General features: G+C 37.4%; 1 protein-coding gene across 4 annotated transcripts in view; it reads left to right on the forward strand.

The window, feature by feature from the left end:
• Positions 1–23,523, forward strand: part of LOC105492987 (POU class 2 homeobox 1) — a 184,715-nt gene extending 161,192 nt beyond the window's left edge. For all 4 annotated transcript variants that reach the window (XM_011760385.3, XM_011760389.3, XM_011760386.3 and 1 more), the window contains 7 exons: positions 3,731–3,872; positions 5,431–5,570; positions 6,642–6,821; positions 8,904–9,009; positions 19,484–19,829; positions 20,542–20,630; positions 23,050–23,523. In XM_011760385.3, the coding sequence (XP_011758687.2) occupies positions 3,731–3,872; positions 5,431–5,570; positions 6,642–6,821; positions 8,904–9,009; positions 19,484–19,829; positions 20,542–20,630; positions 23,050–23,360 (1,314 nt within the window). In that variant the 3' untranslated portion in view covers positions 23,361–23,523. The remainder of the gene's footprint in view (positions 1–3,730; positions 3,873–5,430; positions 5,571–6,641; positions 6,822–8,903; positions 9,010–19,483; positions 19,830–20,541; positions 20,631–23,049) is intronic.
• The last annotated feature ends 1,786 nt before the right edge of the window (positions 23,524–25,309 follow it).

Genomic DNA, 25,309 nt, shown 5'->3' on the forward strand with positions numbered 1-25,309 from the left:
CTTTCTGCATTTGATCCAGCATATTGCCAGTGTTATGTTTTTCTCTGCCTCCGCACATCCCTCCAGGTAAAGGAGCTTCTCTATGGTCTGGTGTTTTGTTTTATGGTTTTATCCTATTTTTTGGCATGACCATTCCTTATTTTTCAAAATGACTTTGAGACAGCAGTGGCAGTGGTTCACAAACTTGGACTATGTGGGTTAAAGTACATACTACTGCCGCAGAATGGAAAATCAGTCTATCAACTTCTGTTTGTAAGTCAGATACTTTAATTTTAGTTATTTGAAGGTTGTTCTGTGTCCAATTTATTTATGTACACACATAAAGAGAAAGTTTTAGCCATTAAAGTTATTTACTGAAATAAAAAAAGCTCTATTCTCTGTGTAAGTATGCATATTATTAGATGTTTTAAACAGTTATTTTCTAATTACATAATTGCTTATTAAAGGATTACTATGGCTGTCTTTGCATAGTTAGAAAGCGGGTTATAGTATAATACATTTATCACATGTGATACATTCATTATTTACCAGTCCCGGTTTTTGTTCCTTTTTTGTTTTGTTCTTTTTAAAAATATCAAAGGGATATAATATAGTTAAGATTGTATATGAATCTACTACTTAAGACGTTTACTTTTGTGAGTGATAACCCAAGATGGTTGTGAGTTGGATTGTCATGAAAGCATTAAACCAAGCCTGTACCAAATTAATGAAAATTAGTATGTTAACTGAGGAGCCTGTTGCTTTTTATTCAATTAAGCAATTTAAATGTGAAATAAAACATATTATTAATAAATGATAAAGTGAGTTTATTATCATGGTTCTAGTTAGTTAATGGCATAGCTTTATTTCCAGCCACCACCTTAAGGTATCAATTCTTATAATTACTGTCATGATTTTTTAATATATATTTTATTTACCTTTTTTTTTTTTTTTTTTTTAGAGAGAGGGTATCACTCTGTTGGCTCTGGCTGGAGTGCAGTGGCACAATTATATCTCACTGCAGCCTCAAACTTCTGGGGTCAAGTGATCCTCCCACCTCAACCTTCCAAGTAGCTGGGACTACAGACACACGCACCACACCCAACTAATATTTTTGTGTTTGGTAGAGATGGGGTCTTGTGTTTCCTAGGCTGTTGATTTATTTTTTACTTGTTAAATTGTTACTTTTATATACTTTTATAATAAGATAGAAGTTTGTGAAAATTTATAGCTTAAAATGGGGTTTTAAAAATATGTTATTTTTTTAACCCAACTAGCACCTATTGTGCCAGAAAACGCTTATTGCCATCTAACGGCTATGTAAGTTCTTATACTCAAAGAATTACAAGGTTTAATTGGCACCAGCTAGAATCTAAACAAGGTGACCATGACATGAATATATGTGATACACAATGCATAAGTTCAGTGCTTGACATATAGTAGGCACTTAGTGAATATTTGATTGAAGTAACATTTTATTTTATTTTCTTCTATTTATTTTTTTGAGAGAGTCTCACTCTGTCACCCAGGCTGGAGTGCAGTAGCCTGATCTCGGCTCACTGCAACCTCCGCCTCCCGGGTTTCAAGCAGTTCTCATGCCTCAGCCTCCTGAGTAGCTGGGATTACAGGGGTGCGACACCACACCCGACTAATTTTTGTATTTTTAGTAGAAACAGGGGTTTCGCCATGTTGGCCAGGCTGGTCTTGAACTCCTGACCTCAAGTAATCCACCTGCCTTGGCCTCTTAAAGTGCTGGGATTACGGGTGTGAGCCACTGTGCCCTGCCTGAATGAAGTAACATTTAATAAAAATACAGCGATGTAAGTGTAGATAAACATAATCATCTATATCTTTAGACATATTTGTATACAGTATAATGGATAGCACTTATGCCCTGCTCACCACTAATTCTGGTTCTTTCCATTTTACTGTAATTGGAAGGAAATTAATAAACAGTCTACTTCAGTATGTTCAGAACTGTCATTAAAACTTTCTGTGATTATGGGATGTTCTGTATTTGTGTTATCCAGTACAATAGCCACTGTCTACTTATGGCTATTGAGCACTTGGAAGGGCTAGTGGTGCTGAGGAACTGAATTTTTAATTTATTGGATTTTAATTAATTTAAATAGCCACATGTGGCTGGTGGCTATATGGGAAGGCAGAGGATATCAGTCACTTGAAGTTCAGGTATTCTGTGTGCCTCATTTTGTCTTACATTTCAATATTTCTCACTGTTAAACTTTTTGTCAGAAGTAGCTCACCAAAAAGAAAATGGGGTTTTAAAAATATGTTATTTTTTGTAACCCAACTACCACCTAATGTAGGTGCTAATAAAAAATGTATTTTTGGGACAGTATTGAACATTCAAAAGATGGATTAGGGGTAGGGAGGAATCAAAGGACTGGGATAATCCCAGTTCAAAATAAGTGTTGCCGGGATAGTTGAGAGTTGGCTGTCTCATAGTAGGATTAGTTGTATAGTACTTTGGACCAGAAATAATGTTGCCTTTCTGCCCTGTCACTAAACTAATTGAAATGAATGGGTGAATCATTTAAACTCCGTGAGCTTCTGTTTCCTGTATATAAAGTAACTATTAAAATACCCTTTTTCTCCAGCTTGAACAAGAGAGATTCAGCAAGAAGAAAAGCTCTGTATACATTTCAAAGGTTATAGGCTTATAGAGAAAGACATCTTTTGTAATATATTCAGGGCATCATTGTTCTATTGCTATAAGGTTACCAAGTTTCCAGTGCCCATGAAGGTTTGACTAAATGGGTCAAACCTCTCTACTGTGAATTTCTATTTCTATGATGGTTACAAAAGTAGTCTTTTAGAATACCTGTTTTTTGTAACTAACTTTGAAATCCAAACTAGGAGTGAAAATAGATTCTTTTTTTCACTGCTTCCAGAAATACTTGATAGAGAAAAGAAGAAAGAGATGATTTCTAATTTTTAAACTGATTTTTGGGAAGTTTGGTTAGTTCAGGAATATCTTGGGTTATCTAGAGAGTTATACATAATTAGGTGATACAGATAAATTTATTTTTCTTTTTATTAATTTTTTTTCTTTTTTTGAGACAGGGTCTTGCTCTGTCACCCAGACTGGAGTGCAGTGGCACGATAACAGCTTGCTACAGCCTTGACCTCCTGGGCTCAAACGATCCTTCCACCTCAGCCTCCCAAATGGCTAGGACTACAGGCACAAGCCACCACGCCTGGCTGATATTTGTTTTTTTTTTTTTTTTTTTTAGATGTTTTGCCACGTTCCCCCAGGCTGGTCTGGAAATCCTGGGCTCAAGTAATCCACCCATGTAGGCCTAGGCCTCCCAAAATGCTGGGATTAAAGGTGTGAGCCACTGCGCCCAGACCAGATAAATACATTTTTAAAGATTACTTAAATCACTTTGGTTGTATCATTTAAGGGGCTTGTTAGAATATTAGCACTATTTTTGATACCTAGTTGAAATTTTGGTATCTCCATGATTACATAAGGTGGCAAGAAGAGATTCAAAATGGGAAAGTATGTGGGACGGTATTGAACATTATAATGATCAGGCCTGACAGAGTCCTCACAGTAACACTGTGACTGGCTTAGGACTGGAGTTTATGTGGAACCCCGTAAGTGGAATAATTATTGACTCTTTGTCTAAAGCAGTTACTGGAGCAACACCCCAGAGTGAAGGCTTTAAGCATTGGTGAGATGACTCTGTCTTTCCTCTCCTCTTCTCCTGCTCTGTATTGTGTGTAGGGTGATGTTGGGCTCGCTATGGGGAAACTATATGGAAATGACTTCAGCCAAACTACCATCTCTCGCTTTGAAGCCTTGAACCTCAGCTTTAAGAACATGTGCAAGTTGAAGCCACTTTTAGAGAAGTGGCTAAATGATGCAGGTAAGTGACTGTATAAGACATTTCTTTGTCATTCATTGAAATTTTACAGGGGGATTGTTATATAAATTGGGGTTTATATTTCTTACTCTATTTTTGTTATTACGGAACCTTGAAGCTTACTAATCCTGGGAGGATCATTATGAATTATGGTGATATAAATCAGAAAGCTGATTCATTTAAATATTCTAGTAATTACAGTGTAAATAATTAGCAATAATTTTTAGCCTGAAATACTTCTTGTATTTGAGCCAGGAAAGGAACACACACACACACACAGTTGAAGGAATAGGATAAGAAGGCTTTTGTATTTAGGTAAGCTTGAAGGAGAAGCTTATTGTGTCTTCCTTGATGAATTATCATAGAACTTGTTCTTGCAATATTTCTGCTTTTGTTATTTCAGATGACCACACATATCATTCAGAAAAGTTAGACTACTAGCTTAGTCTTACGTTTTTTTGTTTTGAGAGTTCCTTTTGGAAGATTGGACTTTTGAGTCACAGTATCATAAACTATGAAAGCTGTAGGAGTCATATAGATCCCTTAAACTATAGTTCTTATTGTAGATAGGAACAAAAATTAGGCCTTTGGAAAAGACAAACCTGAAACACGCATCCTTGGACAGTTTTATTCAGTAGCTGTGGATGAGGCCTAGGCATCTGTTTCCAGAGTCCACAGATAAGAACCACTGGTTTACTCCTTCCATCTTATTTTACATGTAGCAGAAACAAACTCAGTTGTGTATGACATGCCCAAGGTTATTAAACTGTGAAATTACAGAACCCTGTGATTTAACTTCAGAGAATTTATAAATATTTCATTTGTTTCTTTTCTTTTTACCCTAGATTATACCAGTAAAATGAGAGGCCATTTACAAGATAAATATTAAACGTTCAGTAATTTCCAAGAAACTTTCTTCCTTTTATCCCCAGAACTTATAAACAAACAGAACTGGAGACATAGAGCTGAGTTTAAGGATAGAAATAGTAAACCTCTTTTTTCTCAGAAACAGAAATCCAAAAGTAGTGGTAATATTGTCAACATCCTAGGACAAAGAATGCCAATAAGGGCAGCAGAAATATCCATGGTAGTAAATATATATTTTTTGGGGGGGGCGGGGGAGCAGGTAGAGGGAGCCATGGTCTCACTGTGTTGCCCAGGCTGGAGTGCAGTGAGATGATCTCAGTTCACTGCAACCTCCGCCTCCCAGATTCAAGTGATTCTCCTGCCTCGGCCTCCCAAGTAACTGGGACCACTGGTGCACGCCACCGTGCCCAGCTAATTTTTGTATTTTTGATAGAGATGGGGTTTCACCACGTTAGCCAGGCTGGTCTTGAACTCCTGACCTCAAGTGATCCTCCCGCCTCAGCTTCCCAAAGTGCTGGGTTTACAGGTGTGAACCACTGTGCCCGGCCAATAAGCAATATTGTAATGTAGGTTATGTGAAAACCTTTTCATACTTGCATGTAGCTTATTTTGTCAGTTTTGTTAATATGCATATTGTGCATATGAATCACTGTGCTCAGCTAATTTTATTTCTGTATTTTCTTCATTCTTACAGAGAACCTCTCATCTGATTCGTCCCTTTCCAGCCCAAGTGCCCTGAATTCTCCAGGAATTGAGGGCTTGAGCCGTAGGAGGAAGAAACGCACCAGCATAGAGACCAACATCCGTGTGGCCTTAGAGAAGAGTTTCTTGGAGGTCAGTGAGGATTTTACTTTTCTGTACATGGGATTGTCTGTGTGGTACTTAACATTAGTACTTAGTAGAAACTGTAGGTGGTAAAAGATGACATGTCAGCCTCTGCCCTTATGGATGATTATAAATAGGTGAAGTAAGTAAGTTACTAACATAGGAGACAGAAGCAGAGTTCTGCAGGGTTCAGGAGACACCAGAATCACATCCATGTGAGCGCTCAGTATGAGAGAGGTGGCAGCTAACATATGATACATAGGAATTAATTCCACAGACTACAAAAGGTGGGGGGAAAGTACTTTAGCAGAGGAAGCACATGAGCATTTCCCCCTCAGAGTGGGGGAGAAACACTGAAGTGAGGGAAACCATAGGGTGTATCAGGAGACACTCTAGTAGATTGGTTGGTTAAATTGTAGTGTCTGTATGCCTGGAATAGTAGTTTGGGATTGGAACACTAGAGACCTTGAGTGTTAGGCTATGGAGCTTAAATTAATGCAAGAGATATTTGGCAATTATTTTTTTTTTTAACCAGGTAATATCATAACAAAGCTTTTAAGAAAATTTTGACTTCTCTAATTCAGAAAAGACTTGAGCACATTGGGAGAACACTGAATTAGGAATTTTTATCAGCTCTGCCCCTGATTGGGCAAATCACATGATTTCTTTAAGCTGAAGGTCCTTCATCTGTGAAACACCTGCCTTTCCTACTGTGAGGTCCAAATTAGATAGCGTGAAGTGTGGAGAAAGGTTAAATTCCTGCTAATACATATGGTTGTACTGGTATTTTGTTAATTTCATTCACAATTAATAGATCTTAAAAATGAAAAACTATAGATATTCAAGGATAACTTATTCTAAGTTAATATGAATAAGTTTAGTAGGCGTATGTTCATTAGAACTTCTATCTACAGAATCTCTTTGTTGAAAGTGGCCCAATATGGATGGTTGTATGTGTCCCAGCTTCATTTTCTAACCTGTCCCTCCTCATTTTTTATTTATATACTGATGTGATTATGCCAGTAGTTCAAAAAGTTATTCCAAAGGATAGTTATTCCAAAGGATTTTTTCACCCTGCAGAATCAAAAGCCTACCTCGGAAGAGATCACTATGATTGCTGATCAGCTCAATATGGAAAAAGAGGTGATTCGTGTTTGGTTCTGTAACCGCCGCCAGAAAGAAAAAAGAATAAACCCACCAAGCAGTGGTGGGACCAGCAGCTCACCTATCAAAGCAATTTTCCCCAGCCCAACTTCACTGGTAAGAATGAAAAAATGCAAGCTCAAGGGCTAATTTTCACAATTTTACAAATGACCTGTTAAATCAGTTTATTTCATAATAGTAATTTAATGAATAAATACATCAAGTAAATGCATATAAATGTATATTTTAGACATTATCAAGGTAATGAAATTCTCATGCTCGCATGCACGCTCTCTCTCTCTCTGCTGAGGTCACTGGTCTTAAGGTGCCCCTGCATGGAGGGTGAAATCTCATGTTGTTATTAACCCAAGAACTTCTTGGTCTATCTTATTTTTTATTTATTTTTCTATTTATTGTATTGTATTGTATTGTATTGAGACAGAGTCTCACTCCATCACCCAGGCTGGAGTACAATGGTACGATCTCGGCTCACTGCAACCTCCGCCTCCTGGGTTCAAGTGATTCTTGTACCTCAGCCTCCCGAGTAACTGGGATTACAGATGTACCCCACAGATGTACCACCATTCCCGGCTAATTTTTTGTACTTTTGATAGAAGCAGGGTTTCACCATGTTGGCCAGGCTGGTCTTGAACTCCAGACCTCAAGTGATCCACCGCCTCGGCCTCGGCCTCCCAAAGTGCTGGGATTACAGGTGTGAGCTACCGTTCCCAGTCTATCTTTTTTTTTTTTTTTTTTTTTTTTGAGACAGAGTTTCACTCTTGTTGTCCAGGCTGGAGTGCAATGGTACGATCTCAATTCACTGCAACCTCTGCCTCCTGAGTTCAAAAGATTCTCCTGCCTCAGCCTCCCAAAGTAGCTGGGATTACAGGCACCCGCCACAAGGCCCAGCTAATTTTTTTGTATTTTTAGTTGAGACCGGGGTTTCACCATGTTCTCCAGGCTGGTCTTAAACTCCTGACCTCAGATGATCCACCTGCCTCAGCCTCCCAAAGTGCTGGGATTACAGGTGTGAACCACCGCGCCCAGCCCACCTATCTTATTTTTTAAAGTATACAATTCTAATTCTTTCATTGCATTTCCATCATACTCTTCTCAGGTATAGTTCATTAGATTACTGTGTAACCATGGGAGTAAATTTGCTACTGATTCCAGCTATCTCAGAAAATCTTTAGTTACTTTTTATTCGTGTTGAGTCCTAAAGCCCAATTTATTAAACTTACACTCACATGATTAAGTGACGGCAAATTACCAGATAACTTTCAGCTCTGAACTTGTATTAAGACAATCATCTCAGATCTTTTACTTTCAAACAACATATGATCCTTTTCTATGAAGCCTCATTGAGTAACTTCTGCTGTTTGCATTACTCCTAGACTGAAGAGACATACAGTGGTCGTGTGACTCCCTTGATTTTTAAGATGATTATAAATTTGACTTCTACATTGTCAGGATTCAAAAGATGGGAATATTGTTAAGTTTGCATTTCTGTTCTTTTTAAATTTGGTTTTATTTTATTTGAATGTCATTCCATACTGGCAGGCTTTTTAAACTAAAGTCAGCATTAAAAGCACATGTTAGTTTATTGAAGGTTGTAGTTGTTAAATGGTGGGTCTGTAGTCATAAAGTTATGAGATAGTTATGAAAAAGATAATTATTAAACAACAATTTTGTTTTGTAAAGGTGATGTTTATGTTGATTTGTGCTAGAAGAAAGACAGTATCTCTTGCAAAACTAGAATTTTTTGTTATTTCAAAACGAATCAGTTTTTTAAAAAGTTTGCTTCACATTATTTTCATAATTTTATTTTATTAAAACCAAACATAAGGCAATACTGCCCCCCCACAGGGTCAAAAGTAAAAATAACACGTACCCCAGATTCCCTGATCCTGTCAAATAGTTTTCTTATTTAAGTAAAGTTGATAATTAGTATAATGTTTCTTACCGACTTAGAGTATATCTGTCTCAACACTATTGAAATTTAGGAACTTTTTATTATTTATTTTTAAAACCCGGGCAGAGCTATTTGTGGTATCAGTGAACAACTATCTTCCAATAGCAGTTTTCCAACATAGGATGTTAAGTGTCTCAATTCCAAGATCAAAGAGTGACTATAAAATCATTTCCTCTTTAAGTTTTGATTTTAAGTGCTTTGTCCATGTTTTCATTTCTGACCTCAAGGTGGCGACCACACCAAGCCTTGTGACTAGCAGTGCAGCAACTACCCTCACAGTCAGCCCTGTCCTCCCCCTGACCAGTGCTGCTGTGACAAATCTTTCAGTTACAGGTAAGCAGCTGCCATGCAACGCACCTGCTGAGCACATTGGAGGCCCATGATGGGTTATTATAAGAATCTGCCATTAAATTGTGAATTAAGGCTCTAACTAAAGATAGGTGTTGCTCATAAACATCAATTTTCTTTAATTCCTTTCCTTAAAAACCTTCAATAGCGTGCCTTTTTGCATTCAGAAAAACATGCAAGTTTGTCAATTCATGAAGGTTATTTCCGGTCTGAACCTGATCTCCCACTCGTCTTTTGCCTCCCCTACCCTCAACACACAGGAGGGCTCCATCCATACCTTTGTAAACATCCCTACACTGGAAATGTCCATCTTAGCCTGCAGTTCTTCATCTGTTATTGATAAAACTATACCAGCTTGTATGTCAGTTTTTCTTGGAAATATTCTTTAGCTTCTCCAGGAAACTATTCATTTCCACGTATCTGTATTATAAATAATTTTATTTTCACACACCTGTCTTTCCCAATAGACTGCACTTCTCAAAAGATTTGAGTGTTCTTTTTGAACTCTTGATGCCTAGCTCAGTGTGTGACATACTCTGTAAAATGAATGGGTTTTTTTTTTCCCTTTGGCCTCCTTTCAGTAGCAAATTTTCCAGATAAATTTAAAATCACTTAGCACTGTCATCAGATGTTTTTTTAGTGATACATAGTGCATAACATGCTATAATTATTCACCAGGTTGGTTATTTGCTAGTAAATCATTGGGTAGATTAATGATATTTCTTATTGAAGCTTAATTTAACCTAGAGGTGGGAATTTTTATTTTTCTCACTTATGTTTTAAATTTATAATGCCTCCTTGGCTCTGTGACCTACCCATGATGTAAAAATTGAATAAATGGCTTTATATTATATTAAATTTCTACATTATTAGAACATTTTTATTTTTTTCTGCATCCAGTCATCCATTAATTTTTGCTTATGTTAAACAGTGTTTCTTGACCTCTTCTGGATGTTGGACCTTTTTAAGAATTTGAAAGCTACAGACTTTTCCTCACACAAAATAGACATATACACAATTTTTAGTAAAATTTAAAGTTTATAAATGACAACTCCCATCAACCTCCGATCCCAAGGCTATTTGTGGATACCTACAGGTTCCAGTTTTAAGAACCTTGGTTCAAGAATATATTTAAGAACCCTGGTTAAAAATATATAAAATATGGAGCCCTTTTACTTAATAAGCAAACTGTTAGTGATTGATTGGCATTGTGGCAGGCACCAAGAACATGAAGTCCCATCTCTGAGGACCTTGTTGTCCAAATTGACTGCCAGTCACCCGGTAAATTATGAACTGAATCTTACCTTCCCAACAAGTTATGTTGCTTTAGGTCTAAAAACACCTGTCTTTTACAGAAAATTTTTTTAATAGTTTACACATTAAGAACAAATAGCTTTGCAGTTTTCTTAAAATATGGGGAAAATCAAAGTAATTTTAGAGAGATTTTAATACTCAAAACTAGCTAAAAATTTGCATCAGTTTTTGATACTTCTTACCGGCCACATTTTCATGAACTCACTCACTCAGCCTGTTTATGTGGATCTAATTGTGATTTTTTTTCTGACATGTTGATAATTTTTCCTGGAATTAATTTTTTTTTTATTATTAAGAAACAACATTACTAGGAAATTGAAACAGGAAAAACAATCACAAGTACTATTTTTATTTTCTCTTTAAATCTTTTTTATATGTACATGTATGTACAGTTTCAGTAGTATTTGTACAGTAGAGTATTTGATTGCAGCCTTATGAAACTCTAAGCAGAGGACTCAGGCTCTGCCTGCACACCTGACCCACAAAACCTATGAGATGATAAATTGTGTTGATGTAAGCTGCTGAATTTGTGTCATTGCTCCTTGAAAGAGAAGAAGAGTCAGTGTCAAGTGAATTTTCTTTTCTTACTCTTTTTATCAGCCATTGCTCAAAACCATGCCCCCTTTTAATTTCTTTTTCCTCTTTGGACTATAACTTTCTTGTACAGCCTCTTTTCCTCTGATACTTTTATACTGCCTTCTTTTCTCTGTTGAGAAAAGTAGCATGTGTCTTTATCATGTTCTTTATTAAAGATAGCCAGTGTCTTAATCATACAACTTATCTAATGCAGTCTGCTTTCTTCCTGAAGACTTTCTTCTTGGGATTTCTATGATTGCTTATTTTAAATTGTTTTCCTGAGTTAAATCCAATGTTTCTCAGATCCCCTGTCTTCCTCTTTGATTCCTTTTTGTCTGGAGCACGTTCTCAAGTAATTTTATGTAGAAAGGTTACATGGGAGGTAAAATTTCAAAATACAGGTATAACTGAGAAGTATTTATTTTGCCTTCACAGTTTTTTTTTTTTTTTTTTTGGAGTTTGTCCAGTTACAAAAGTATTTTTCCTTTGAATTTTGTTGTGTTTTAGCATCTAGTGTTGCTAATGAAAAGTCTGATTTCAATCTCTTTTTCCTTGTTTTTTCTCTCTATAAACCTTAAGGATTTTTTTTTTTTTAATCTTATACTGTTCTAAAATTTCACTACAAGATTTCAAAGAAGGGACCTTTTAAAACTTGCCCTCATTGGCCTTCAGCAAGCATTTTCAATGTGAACTAATGTCTTTCTTGAACTCTGGTAATTTATCTTTTTTTGTAAGTTAGAGTTTTTTGGCATTCACTCTGTTTATTCATTTTGTGCCATTTGTAATGTGCTGTTGGCTTTTTTCATTGTCTGGTGATTTTTGGTTATTTATTCATAGTGACGAATGCAAGATTACATTACTTAATATCAGTAGCTTGCAAGGGTGTTTCCTGACATTGTGTAGCTTCTGTTACTCAAGAGTCCCCTGCCCTGAATGGAAGGGTTTGCAGTGAGCTGTGAATGTGAATAAAAAACTGCCAGACTTTATTTCAGCATATAAACAGGAAGCACGCAGGCAAGCGAGGCTTTCTCTCATACTTTTCCAAAATGAGGGGTATCTTTACTCATGCGTGCAAGTGCCTACACTAGAATCCTTAGCGTTCCATAGTCAGATTTTATTTTCTTTGAAGAGTAGGTGACATTGGTTCTGTTCATCTGAGAGGTCTGGTAGAAGGAGGGAAAGACCCACTGTGAGAGCTATCATGTGAATAGTCCTTGAATCACCCTGTTCTCTGACCCTGTTTCCATCTACCTCAGTATCTGACAAATAACTCTGAGCTGGGACTCTCTGTAAGGCTCCATCAGAGTGAATAATTTTCTCCTCTATCATAGTCTTCTCCTTTGCCCTTCTGGACTATGGTTGATTTCTCCACCATCCAGCTTCATCCTTTTTCTCATTTCTGCAAATCTGTCTGAATCTCAAAACCTCTGATATCTGTCACCAGAGCTCTTTTTCCCTTTTGTATCTCTTTATTATTATTTGGAATAGGATTTTAGAAATGAAAGGAAAAACCATATCCTCAGTACTATCTTCTAAGAAAAATCATGTTTGATTGATGTGGTCGTCTTATTTTCCCATAGGTACCTTTGACACATAATAGGTCCTTGGTAAACATTCTAAAATAGATGCAAGAGTGATCATTGCCATACTCCTCCAGAAAGACAAGTGTTCCATTGTGTCTCAAAAACTTGTAAAAATTCCACAGCCCTTAATAATCTCAACCAAACATGCCCTGCCCCCAATTCATTTTCCAAAACATTTTTCATAATGACAAAATTGTTCATTCCTCAGGAAGATATAGCAACTATAATTATATAGCCACCTAACAACAAAGGCCCAAGATACAGTAAACAAAAAGGAATAAAATTCAAAGAAGAAACAGACAATTCAACAATAATAGTTTCAGACATATTATTTATTTGAGCCATGTTTTAAAAAAAAAAAATTTCAGGCCATGTGCAGTGGCTTATGCTTATAAAACCCAGCGCTTTTGTAGGCCAGGGTGGAAGGATCGCTTGAGTCCAGGAGTTCAAAACCTGCCTGGGCAACATAGTAAGACCTTGTCTCTACAAAAAAAAAAAAAAGAACAAAATTAGCCAGGTGTGGTGGCACATGCCTGTAGTCCTAGCTACTCGGGAGGCTGAGGCAGGACGGTCACTTGAGTCTGGGAAGTTGAGGCTGCAATAAGCTGAAATTGTACCACTGCACTCCAGCCTGAGAACAGAGCAAGACCCTGTTTGTTTAAAAAAAAAAAAAAAAAAAAAAGTCGTGAAGGATATACAAGATTTGAGCACTATCAACCAACTTGTTCTAACTGCCATCTGCAGGACACTTGGTCCAGCAACAGCAGAAAACACATCCTTTTCATGTACACATGGAACATCCATCTCCCAGGATACTTTTAGCCATAAAACAAGTTTCAGTAAATTAAAAAGGATTAAAATCATACAAAGTGTGTTGTCTGATGACAACTGAGATAAACTAGAAATTAACAATAGAAATAAATTTGGGAAGTCCCCATGTATTTGGAAATTAAAACATGGATCAAAGAAATAACATTCCTCCTGTATTTTCCTATCAGGCCAGCATTACCCAGATACCCAAGCTTAGATAAATATCACAAGAAAAAAAATTACAAACTCATATTCCTCGGGAAAATATAAACCAAAACTCTCAAAAGAATCTTAGCAAGTCAAATCCAGCAACATACTGAAAAAAATCAAACAATTATATACATCATGGCCAAGGAGGTTTTATCTCCCAGGAATGTATGGTTAGTCCAATAACTGAACATCAATTAATGTAACACATAATAGTAGAAGAAAGGATAGAAACCACATAATTATCTCCGTGGGTACAGAAAATATATTTGTAAAAATCCAAACCCCATTCATGATAAAAACTGAAATACAAAGGAACTGCCTCACCTGATAAAGAGCACTTACTAATACTCTCCAGCAAAGAGAATACTTAATGGCAAAAGACCGAATACTTTCCCCACTAAGACTGGGAGTTAGGTAAGAGTGTTTGCTTTTGTGGACTTCTGATTAACATTGTCCTGGAGAGTATAGCCTCCAGTAAAGGACAGCAAAAAAATGAAAGACAGTTTGTAAAGGAAGAAGTTAAACTGCTTCTATTTGCATTATTCTATATGCATAAAAGTACCAAGGAATTCACCAAAAAAGAAAGATATCTAGGACTAGTCAGTAAATTCAGTATTGTTGCAGAATACAAGATTGATATATAAAAATCAATTACATTTGTATATACTATCAATGGACAGTTCAAAAATGAAATTTAGGAAATAACTTGTATGTAACAGTATCAAAAGAATAAAATACTTAGGAATAAACTTAAGAAGTGTAAGACTTGAACAATGAAAACTACAATTTGCTGAAAGAAGTTAAAAGAAGTCTAAATAAAGAGACATTTCATATTCCACATTCATGTTTTGGAAAACGAGGCATTCTTAATTTGACAGTTTTTCTCCAGCTTGAGGTATGTGTGCATATCTCTCTCTCTCTGATTTCAGGGTTTATCCACATTATAACACAAATATATATTTTTTATTTTATTTATTTTATATATATATATAATTAGTTATATATATATATATATATATATATATATATATATATATAAAATTTGTTTTCTGTTTTCTAGACAGGGTATTGCCCTATCACAGTGGCACAATCACAGTTCACTGCAGCCTCAACTTCCCAAGCTTAAGCGATCCTCCCATTTCAGCCTCCCCAGTAGCTGGGACTATAGCCACATGCCACCTGCCCAGCTCATTTTTGTATTTTTTGCAGAGATGGGGTTTTGCCGTATTGCCCAGGCTGGTCTCGAACTCCTGGGCTCAAGCAATTCACCCACCTTGGCCTCCCAAAGTGCTAGGATTACAGGCATGAGCCACCATGCTCAGTCTTCCAGCTTGATTTATAGATTCAACAAAATCATAGTAAAAATTCCAACAGGTTTTTTTTGTTTTGTTTTAAATCAATAAACTCTTTCGAAAATATACATGGAAGGGACCCAGAATAGCCAAAACAATTTTGAAAAAGAATGAAATTAGAGGATTTTCATATCCTGATTTCAAGGTTTACTGTAAAGCAACAATAAAGCAGTATATTACTGGCGTACATATAGATATATACATTAAATGGAACTAAATTAAGAGTCCAGAAGCAAAACTTTGAATTTATGCTTTATTGATATTTGACAGAGGTGCCAAGGCAATTCAATAGGGAAAGGATAGTCTTCAACAAATGGTTCTAGGACAACTGGATATCCGTACGCAGAAAGAGGAATTTAGATACTTACCTTACACCGTGCATAAAAATTAACTGAAATGGATCAAAGGCCTAAATATAAGAGCTGAAACTATAAAGCTTCTAGTAAATTAGGTGGGACAAAATCTTTGTGACCTTGGGTTAAGCAAAGAGTTCATAGACACAGCACCAAGAGAATAATCCATAAAAGAAAAAATATATTAGTAAATTCAACTTCATCAAAGTAAAATCTTTTGTGCTTTTTGAAGCACAAAAGCCACAGACTGAGAGAAAACATTTGCAGATCACATATCCAATAAAGAAATTGTGTCTAGAATGTATAAACAACTCTTACAACTCAATAGTAAGAATATAAACAACTCAGATTTTTAAATGGACAAATATAAGTATACATTTTACCAAGGAAGATATAGGAGTGACTAGTAAGCACATGGAGAGATGTGTAACGTTAGCATTACTTATTAGGGAAATGCAGATTAAAACCATAATGAGATACTACTTTGTACTCACCAGAATGGCTATAATCAAAAAGACCCAAGATGATGAACGTTGGGAAGGATGTGGAGAAACTGGAACTTTGATGCATTGCTTGTAGGAGTGTAGAATGATACAACTTCAGAAAACACCTTGGCAGTTCTTTTAAACATAAATTTAGCATCCTACCCAGCAATTTCCCCAAGAGAAATGAAGACATTTCCACACAAAAACTTTAATGTGAGTGTTCATATAGCAGTCTTATTTATAATACCCAAAAACTGGAAACAAACCAGTGCTCATCAACTGGTGAATGAATAAACAAAATGTGTCGTATCTACATAGTGGAATATTATTCAGCCATAAAAATTAATGAGGTATTGATTTGTGCTACAATGTGGATGAACCTTGAAAACAGAATACTAAGTAAAAGAAGCCAGATGCAAGAGACTACATATTGTATGATTCCATTTGTGTGGACATTTGTGTGAAATGTCCACAAAAATCTATTACAGAGACAAAAAGCAAATAACTAGGTAGGAGTGTGACATGATTACAAACAGGCACAAGGGATCTTTTTTGGGAGTGGAAATGTCATAATCTGGGTTGGGATGATGGTTGTATAACTCTGTAAGTTGATTAAAAGTAATCAAATTTTAAAACTGGATGAATTTTCATGTGCTTACTAGTCACTCCTATATCTTCCTTGGTAAAATGTATACTAACATTTGTCCATTTAAAAATCTGAGTTGTCTATATTCTTACTATTGAGTTGTAAGAGTTGTTTATACATTCTAGACACAATTTCTTTATTGGATATGTGATCTGCAAATGTTTTCTCTCAGTCTGTGGCTTTTGAAGCACAAAAGATTTTACTTTTGATGAAGTTGAATTTACTGATTTATTTTTTTCTTCTATGGATCGTTCTCTTGGTGCTGTGTCTATGAACTCTTTGCTTAACCCAGGGTCACAAAGATTTTGTCCTACTTTATTTACTAGAAGCTTTATAGTTTCAGTTCTTATATTTAGGCCTTTGATCCATTTTAGTTAATTTTTATGCATGGTATAAGGTAAGGATTGAAATTCCTCTTTCTGCATATGGATATCCAATTTATAAATTGTACCTCAATAAAAGCTGTTTGAGAAAAGACAAGACAGGATGGGAAGCACAGGGAAGTACGAGGTACTATATACACACCTTGGCTATAGCTTCCTACTGCCCCTCTGAGGTGGGTGGTGGCATCTTATTTTGCCGTTGAGGACATTGAGGCTCAGCAACACTTAAGTTCACCAGTGAAAGTTACCCAAGTAATTAAATTGCCAAGTTGCCAAGAATTTACAGTCAGTAAATACATACATTGATTAAAACGACTTACTGGCTGGGATAATTAATTTAAAGATAATTTTAAGTTGTTATACCATAATGCTTATATGACTTATATTGGAGACACCTAGAACAATTTTGAATGGTTCTGGAGTCATCATCTCCTGGCCTAGATTAAATTCACTGATAAAATTTGACTGGAATTTTCTTTGTAAACTTAAGGGATTTAAGAAAACAGTTGGTGAATGATTTGAAGGTGGCCAGAGAGTAAAAAAATAACTATTTTAAGCCTTTTGAGCTCAAGATATTAGGACTTATAAAAATAGGCAATTTCAATTTCAGAACTTTGAAAGGCAAGTAGTACCCATAGGTAAAATCAGGTTAGATAAGGTGATAAATTGGTCAAAAAAAGATTGAAAGTACATTGAAATTGCTTAGCGTGGAAGAGAAATAAGAAAAGATGTTCACCTTACTATACAACAGGGGGCATGTCTTAAGAGAAGATTAAAGTGAAAAAGGGTATATGAATCTGCCTAACACAGGACCCTACACAGCATCCAATGTTCAGTGGTAGATTGTTCTGAGAGATTTAGAACCAAAGAAGTAATGAACGAAAATAGAATTCATAGTATCTACAAAGGTGTAATGATACTTAGGGGCAGTGGCAATAAAAATAAATCATTTATATTTTTCAGAAAGGTAGACAGAGGAAGAAAACCTTCCTTTTTATTTACCAATAAGAACATTATGTCCTCATTCATTTGGCAACCGTTTTTGCACAGCTTTATAGGAGGTGGAGAAAGTAGTCAGTGCTGAAATAGATGATGTCTGAGTCTCTCCCAACCCTGTGACATGTGATAAAAACTGAAGAGTGGAAATGAGAAGAGAGTTCAATTCTCGGTGTTCTTAGTACAGACCAGAGGAAGGTTTTAAAACAGATTTGGGAAGGACAAAATTGCCTGAATTTGTAATAAGGTTGTTATGAAAGAAGAGCATGTTCTGAAGCTTGGTAAAAGATTTCATCACCAAAAAATGTTGTTATTTTATATATATATATATATTTTTTAATGGAGTCTTGCTTCGTCACCCAGGCTGGAATGCAACGGCGTGATCTCAGCTCAATGCTACCTCCACCTCCTGGGTTCAAGCAGTTCTCCTGCCTCAGCCTCCCAAGTAGCTGAAATTATAGGCTCCCACCACCACGCCTGGCTAATTTTTGTATTTTTAATAGAGACAGTGTTTCACCACATTCGCCAGGCTGGTTTCAAACTCCTGACCTCAAATGATCCACTCACCTCGGCCTCCCAAAGTGGTGGGATCACAGGTGTGAGCCACCACACCCGGCCTTGTCTTACCATTTTCAGTGGGGCTACTAGAAATGTTTAAATTACGTATGTCTTGTATTTCTGTTAGACAACGCTGATCTCAAACATTAAATAATCCTAGCGAATGTGTTTTAGTGTTTAGTAATGATGTATTTAATGTCAGTTAGTCATTTATATCCAAATGTTCATTCTCCTTAAACCAAGAGCATAGGCACTTTTTTCTAAAAAGTGCCTAACAATTTCTTCCTTGAGACAGAGTCTTGCTCTGTCACCAGGCTGGAGTGCAGTGACGTGATCTCAGCTCACTGCAACCTCTGCCTCCCAGGTTCAAGCAATTCTCCTGCCTCAGCCTCCTGAGTAGCTGGGACTACAGGCGCCCGCCACCACACCCAGCTAATTTTTGTATTTTTAGTAGAGATGGGGGTTTCACCATGTTCGCCAGGATGGTCTCGATCTCTTGACCTCGTGATCCGCCCACCTAAGCCTCCTAAAGTGCTGGGATTACAGGTGTGAGCCACCATGCCCGGCCTACAAATAATAATTTCTTAGATCTTAATTTTTATGCTAGCTTTTATGAGATTCATAGTATCATTGTGTGTTGTTGTTGTTTTTACCACAGTGGACTTTTTGAGAGCTAATTTTTATTACAGAATAGTTGTTTGAATGTAGAGAAGGCATGTAGTCATTTTTATACTATGTTGTTGTTGATACTGAATTCTTAGAAAAGTATATAACTTTCTGTTTTTCTTCTCCTTGTTTTGATTTTTCTGAGGAGACCACTAAGGAGATTTCTGAATGAAAAGAGCTTTACAGAAGTTTTTCTTCTTTTGCTTTCTTTTTCTTCCCCAGAGCAGTTGTATTCCATAATTAGAGCTTGTATGATTCTTTTGTTTCTTGAATAGGAAATAGGCAATGGAAAACTTCTCTGTTTCTTCCATTGCTCATATCTCTTAAAGTAGGGTTCCTAGCTGTGATTCTAAAATGTTTGGTTTTGTAGTTAATTTCCATAGAAGCACTAAACTAGGTCATTAAAGAACAAATTTACAAGGTGGTAGGTTAATTATTCCATTGATTATAGAGTTTAGCTGAGTAAAGCCACCATTCTTCCAAAACCATTTACAAAAGGTCATCTTCTAATCTGTTTCTCTTTTCAGGCACTTCAGACACCACCTCCAACAACACAGCAACCGTGATTTCCACAGCACCTCCAGCTTCCTCAGCAGTCACATCCCCCTCTCTGAGTCCCTCCCCTTCTGCCTCAGCCTCCACCTCCGAGGCATCCAGTGCCAGTGAGACCAGCACAACACAGACCACCTCCACTCCTTTGTCCTCCCCTCTTGGGACCAGCCAGGTGATGGTGACAGCGTCAGGTTTGCAAACAGCAGCAGCTGCTGCCCTTCAAGGAGCTGCACAGTTGCCAGCAAATGCCAGTCTTGCTGCCATGGCAGCTGCTGCAGGACTAAACCCAAGCCTGATGGCACCCTCACAGTTTGCGGCTGGGTAAGGCGCTTTCTCATCTCATTGACATCTGAGGTGGAGGTCATCCCTGGAATTACTCATAGGGTAGACTTTGCATCACTGACTTAAATGGGGAAAAAATGTCTTTAAAGCAGTACTCTCTTTGAAGTGGGCTGTTTTGTGATCATACAAGGACCTTGATTATGGTTTAAGTTTCTTAACACCCTGGGAAGGGCAGTAGTCATACCTTTGTTTACAGATGAAGACCCAAAATATCAGGTCACTAATTACCTTAGTGACAGGGCCAAGAAGAAAGCCCAGAATTCTTAACTCTTATTTTCCCCATTAAACTCTCTCAACTGCCTACTTCCTAATTCTCAAGCATAGATGAGAGATGTAATGGGAGTCTCAATTTTATACTGTTATTGTCACACATAAGAATTATCTTGTAAATATATCTTTTTCTCTAGAATGTTTCTTTCATTTTGGAAAAAAAGAGAAATAAGTCATTCAAAGAAGGGTCAAAATGACTGTAAAAGTTTTACATTTTGTGCTGATCATAACCTCGTTTGTACAAGTAAGCCTCCAGGAAAGCAGTAACTGAGAAACACAAACCATAGAAGAGTAAAGAAAAGTAAATATTTCCACCTGTTTCCCCAGCTGGATTTTCCTTTTGTAAGTTCCCTTTGGTGTGTTGTCAAAATGAGACCTGCATCTCCATGGTAATAAAGTGACTCCTCTTTTGGACTTGCAGAGGTGCCTTACTCAGTCTGAATCCAGGGACCCTGAGCGGTGCTCTCAGCCCAGCTCTAATGAGCAACAGTACACTGGCAACTATTCAAGGTCAGTAGAAGCCTTTTTCTTTCTTTGGTGGCATGCACACATGTACACGTGTGTGTGTGTGTGTGTGCGCGCTTGAGAGAGAGAGACACACAGAGAGATGGAGGAAGTCTGCTTTGCTAGAGGTAAAAGTGATGGGAAAGATAGTCAAATGCTGACTAACGTGTTGTTGAGAACTAAGAAAATGTCCTCATTAAAAAGCTTTGTAAGAAAAGTACAGGTGTTAGTATGTGAGTAAAAGCAGGAAATATACTTAGTTTGGTATATGGTAAGAAACCAGAACTTTTATGCCAATATTGATCTTATGTGAATAGACTTGAAGCCAGATTTTTTTTCCCCTGATAAGTTTATCCGAAGTATTAATTCAAAACCCATCTCAAGGCAAACTTGACCAAGTAAGACTCTCCAGTCCCCATCCCCACTCCTGAGAAAGCTGTGCATGGGAAAGTCCTATGATGAATGAACATTGGAACACATCAGGTGGACCTCAGGAGTGCTTTTAATTCTCATTAGGTTCTGCTCTTTTTATATCACCATTAGTGTAGAACATATATTCTCTTGGATTATAATGTCTCTTTTCCAAGTTCAGCTGGGTTCCTTTTACCTTTTAGCATGTTACCCAGGGCAATATTCATTCCATATAGTGAAGGGTTCCACTTGTTTAGTACCTAAGCTTTCTGTCTAAAAATGTTTACTGTTATGTGATGCAGCGAGACAATCTGAGAGACATCACTAATGAATTAGAATTTTTTTTCTTAAAATAGTTTTGATGAGAGGCTGAGGCAGGGGGTCACTTGAGGCCATGAGTTCAAGACTGCAGTGTGCCATGATCATGCCTGTGAATAACCATTGCACCCCAGCTTGGGCAACACAGTGAGACCCTGTTTCTTTAAAAAAAAAAAAAAAAAAAAACCAACGTGGTTTGTGCGTAAATGAGAGTTCTCAGGGCCAAAAATAGCTATTAGCCAACCTAAATTAAGATGAAGATTTCACAGGTGATGTCTCTGACAGTGTACTAGACAATGTTAATTACAGACAAAACCACGCCCCGGCCTAGATTACCTTACATTATATTGACTTTCTGATTGACTAAATCATACCTGAATTGGTTAGCTCTAAAGCTTTGGTTATAGAGTAATATATATATATTTTTTTTTTGCAGTAGAATTTGTGATAAATCACTTTTTCCTCTGCTTTATTGAATGTTTCTGTGCTGTGGGGATCCTACAAAGGCAAAATGTCTTCCCCAGGGCATGATTGACACTCTGAAAAGATCTGGAACTAGTCTATGACCCTAAGTTTGGAATCTCAGAAAAACTTCCAGCTGCACTAATTCTCACTGTTTTGTACTATTTGTATGAACAAGGCCAAAGTCAGAGGCATTCCCTTCAGCTATATTTTATGTAAGAAATCAACCAAATGTGTAATGCCGTTAGAAAATCCCTCAAATCTACATGTAGGAGTGAGGTTATATGGGTAGGGAGATTTAGGAATGTTGCCAGACAACAGGTTGAGATATTAAATTAGAGTCTCAATTATTTTAAATAAAATGTTGATGATGTCTTCTTTGGGGGAGGCAACAGCATCATAGAAAATTTCTCACCCATTTAAGCACATCCTAGCCTTAGATCACCCACATGTGGCCACCTACATCATTATGTCTGATTTCCTGCTATAATAGATTCATCATTCTCCTTTGCACAAGTCATAGAAATCAAATGTTTAGCCTCAGGAAGTGAGAAATTAATTATACCTTTTCCTTTATTTGGTGATACATAATTTATTTTAGAACTAAAGCCTTTTTGCAAGATGGTTTTCATCTTGTGTATCGTAATATAAAGCAGTGGTCCCCAACCGTTTTGGCACCAGGGACGGGTTTTGTGGAAGACAATTTTTCCACAGCCACAGTGCGGTGGGGTGGTTTCTGGATGGCACCGTTTCCACTTCCGATTTTGCTCTGTGAGAATCTAATGCCGCCACTGATCTAACAGGAGGCAGGCCCACCACTCACCTCCTATTGTTAATGTTTTAATCACTTTAGCTAGTTTGTCTTTTGAACAGAGGTAGTTTAAAATCAGCAGTCTTCATTAAAGACAAAATTATTGGATTTATCAAATATGTCTAGGTAAATGAAATAAACTGGTGATTTCAACACAGAAACGTGACTAATTCATTAGACAGTTATTAACTGTCTTCTGCCCCTGCTCGTGCCCATTAAATTAGACATTTCAGTCTTTCAGGCTCTTCAAAATTATAAATAAACTACAATTGGTATCAGTGTAGCACTGCGTTTGAGGAAAAAGGGCTACACTTTTTCCTAGTGAGTTGTAGCAAAATGATAGACTTTTGGTGTGTTATTTGGCTTCTCCAGGATGATGTTAATGTTCTCATTCCTGCCTGTTTTGGGGGTTTTTGTCTGTAGCTCTTGCTTCTGGTGGCTCTCTTCCAATAACATCACTTGATGCAACTGGGAACCTGGTATTTGCCAATGCGGGAGGAGCCCCCAACATCGTGACTGCCCCTCTGTTCCTGAACCCTCAGAACCTCTCTCTGCTCACCAGCAACCCTGTTAGCTTGGTCTCTGCCGCCGCAGCCTCTGCAGGGAACTCTGCACCTGTAGCCAGCCTTCATGCCACCTCCACCTCCGCTGAATCCATCCAGAACTCTCTCTTCACAGTGGCCTCTGCCAGCGGGGCTGCATCCACCACCACCACCGCCTCCAAGGCACAGTGAGCTGGGCGGAGCTGGGCTGCCAGAAGCCTTTTTCACTCTGCAGTGTGATTGGACTGCCAGCCAGGTTAATAAACTGAAAAATGTGATTGGCTTCCTCTCGCCGTGTTGTGAGGGCAAAGGAGAGAAGGGAGAAAAAAAAACCACACACACACACACACACACACATCAGAAAAAGAAAGAAAGGATGGAGACGGGACATTTGCCTAATTTTGTAATAAAACACTGTCTTTTCAGGATTGCTTCATGGATTGGAGAACTTTCTAACCAAAAATTTAAAAAAAAAAGAAACAAAAAATCAAAAACAAACAAAAATAAGTGAAAGGACTACTTATCATTTCCAGCAGTCATGATGACAAGTTAAGGTGGGTTACCAATTCCAATATAGGAAGGGGATTTCTCGTTTGTCTAAATTTCTTTTTTTCTTAAAAAAATCATTTTTATGGGTCTGTTGTACAGGCCATTAAGTCATAACAAGGTGTTTATAATCGTATCAATTGTGTTGGGGGTTCCTTTCTTAACTGGTACAATTTAGGCAGGCCTGTATTACTGTATCTCTATTATTATTGTTGTTGTTATTGTTTTATATATATATACATATATATATATATATATATATATAGTTTGGACATGTTTATTATCTCTTGCTCCTGGATCCTATTTCAGTGAGCTCCCACACTGTGGGGAGGGAGGGTTTTGGGGTAAGGGGAGACTTCTGTTCTTAACTGCGGGGAATGTTCTTGCTGGTTTCCTTATCCTTGATGACTCTTACAGAGGTGCTAGAAAATTATTTTCTTTTGCCACTTATGCAAGAGGCTTGGTGCAGAAGCTGAAGGCAGTGTGTGCAAACACTCCCATTCCACACACGCCCCTTCCCCTCCCCACATCAGGTGGTGCCTTTGGAGCACTTTTGTGTAGGAAGGAATTCCTGCTGAACTGTAGCTCTCACTCACCCCCAAATCATTGAATGACCCTGAGGCCCAGATCCTGTGGTGCAACAGTGCTGCTTTCTGCTACTTTCAATGGGAACAGCTGTACATGTTGCAGGGCAGGATTTGGTTCCGAAGAGCAAAGACTACTGCAGACACCTGACTTGGTGGTTCTCCTGATTTCTTATCTCCTGAAAAATGCTCCTACTGTTGGTGTGTTTGTTTGTTTGTTCATTTTGTGGAAGTTTTTCATCCAAACTTTAACTTGGCAAAGAAAAAAAACTGACTTATTGAAATTGGGAAACTTTTCCCGTCTTTTATTTTCTAAAGGAATTCTACTAGACTATTTTCCATTGATAATATATACAAAAGAGGTGTGATGAGAAGAGTGTAAGGTTACCACCTTTTCCTCTAGAGAGCCACAGACTTCCTTTCCACTGGATGGCTTATAAATTCCTCTAACCCTGAGATTCTTCTTGGTTCTCTGACTAAAGGAGGCACTTATTAGCCAGGCTGGGATCTGTAGAACCTTTGAAGAAGGACTTTGAGCAGGAACTTTGCACACACCTTAAGTGTCTCCTTGGTTTGTTCGTGATGCTCCTGCTAGGTAGGTCTAAATGGCAATACACATCTCTTTATTCAATGTAGAAAGTAATTAGCTCCTGTAATTATTTTCAGGGTGTTTCTAGACTATATAAATGAGCCCATTGAAAAGGAAGAGCTTGTGAAAGTGGATGAAGAGGAATAAGGATAACTTGGAGATTAAATTCCCCTTTTTGTCAATGTACTGTTATTATGCCATCTTTACCAAAAAATTTTCCAAAAGACTGGATCACTGCAGTGCAGCTCATCTAAGTTCCCCTTCTTATTGGAGTTAAAGGTTCCCATTTGGTGGCTGTGGGTGCTTGCTTAAATCTCTGGTGGTCCCAAGACTGCACTTTTTCTCCCTTTCGAGCTGGGGATGTAGAGAGAACTTACAGGTGATTTTTATTCTGATTGCTTTTGTGTCCACAAGGGAGCTTG

The sequence above is a fragment of the Macaca nemestrina genome, chromosome 1, assembly GCF_043159975.1.
Source record: "Macaca nemestrina isolate mMacNem1 chromosome 1, mMacNem.hap1, whole genome shotgun sequence".
Classification (NCBI taxonomy): Eukaryota; Metazoa; Chordata; class Mammalia; order Primates; family Cercopithecidae; genus Macaca; species Macaca nemestrina.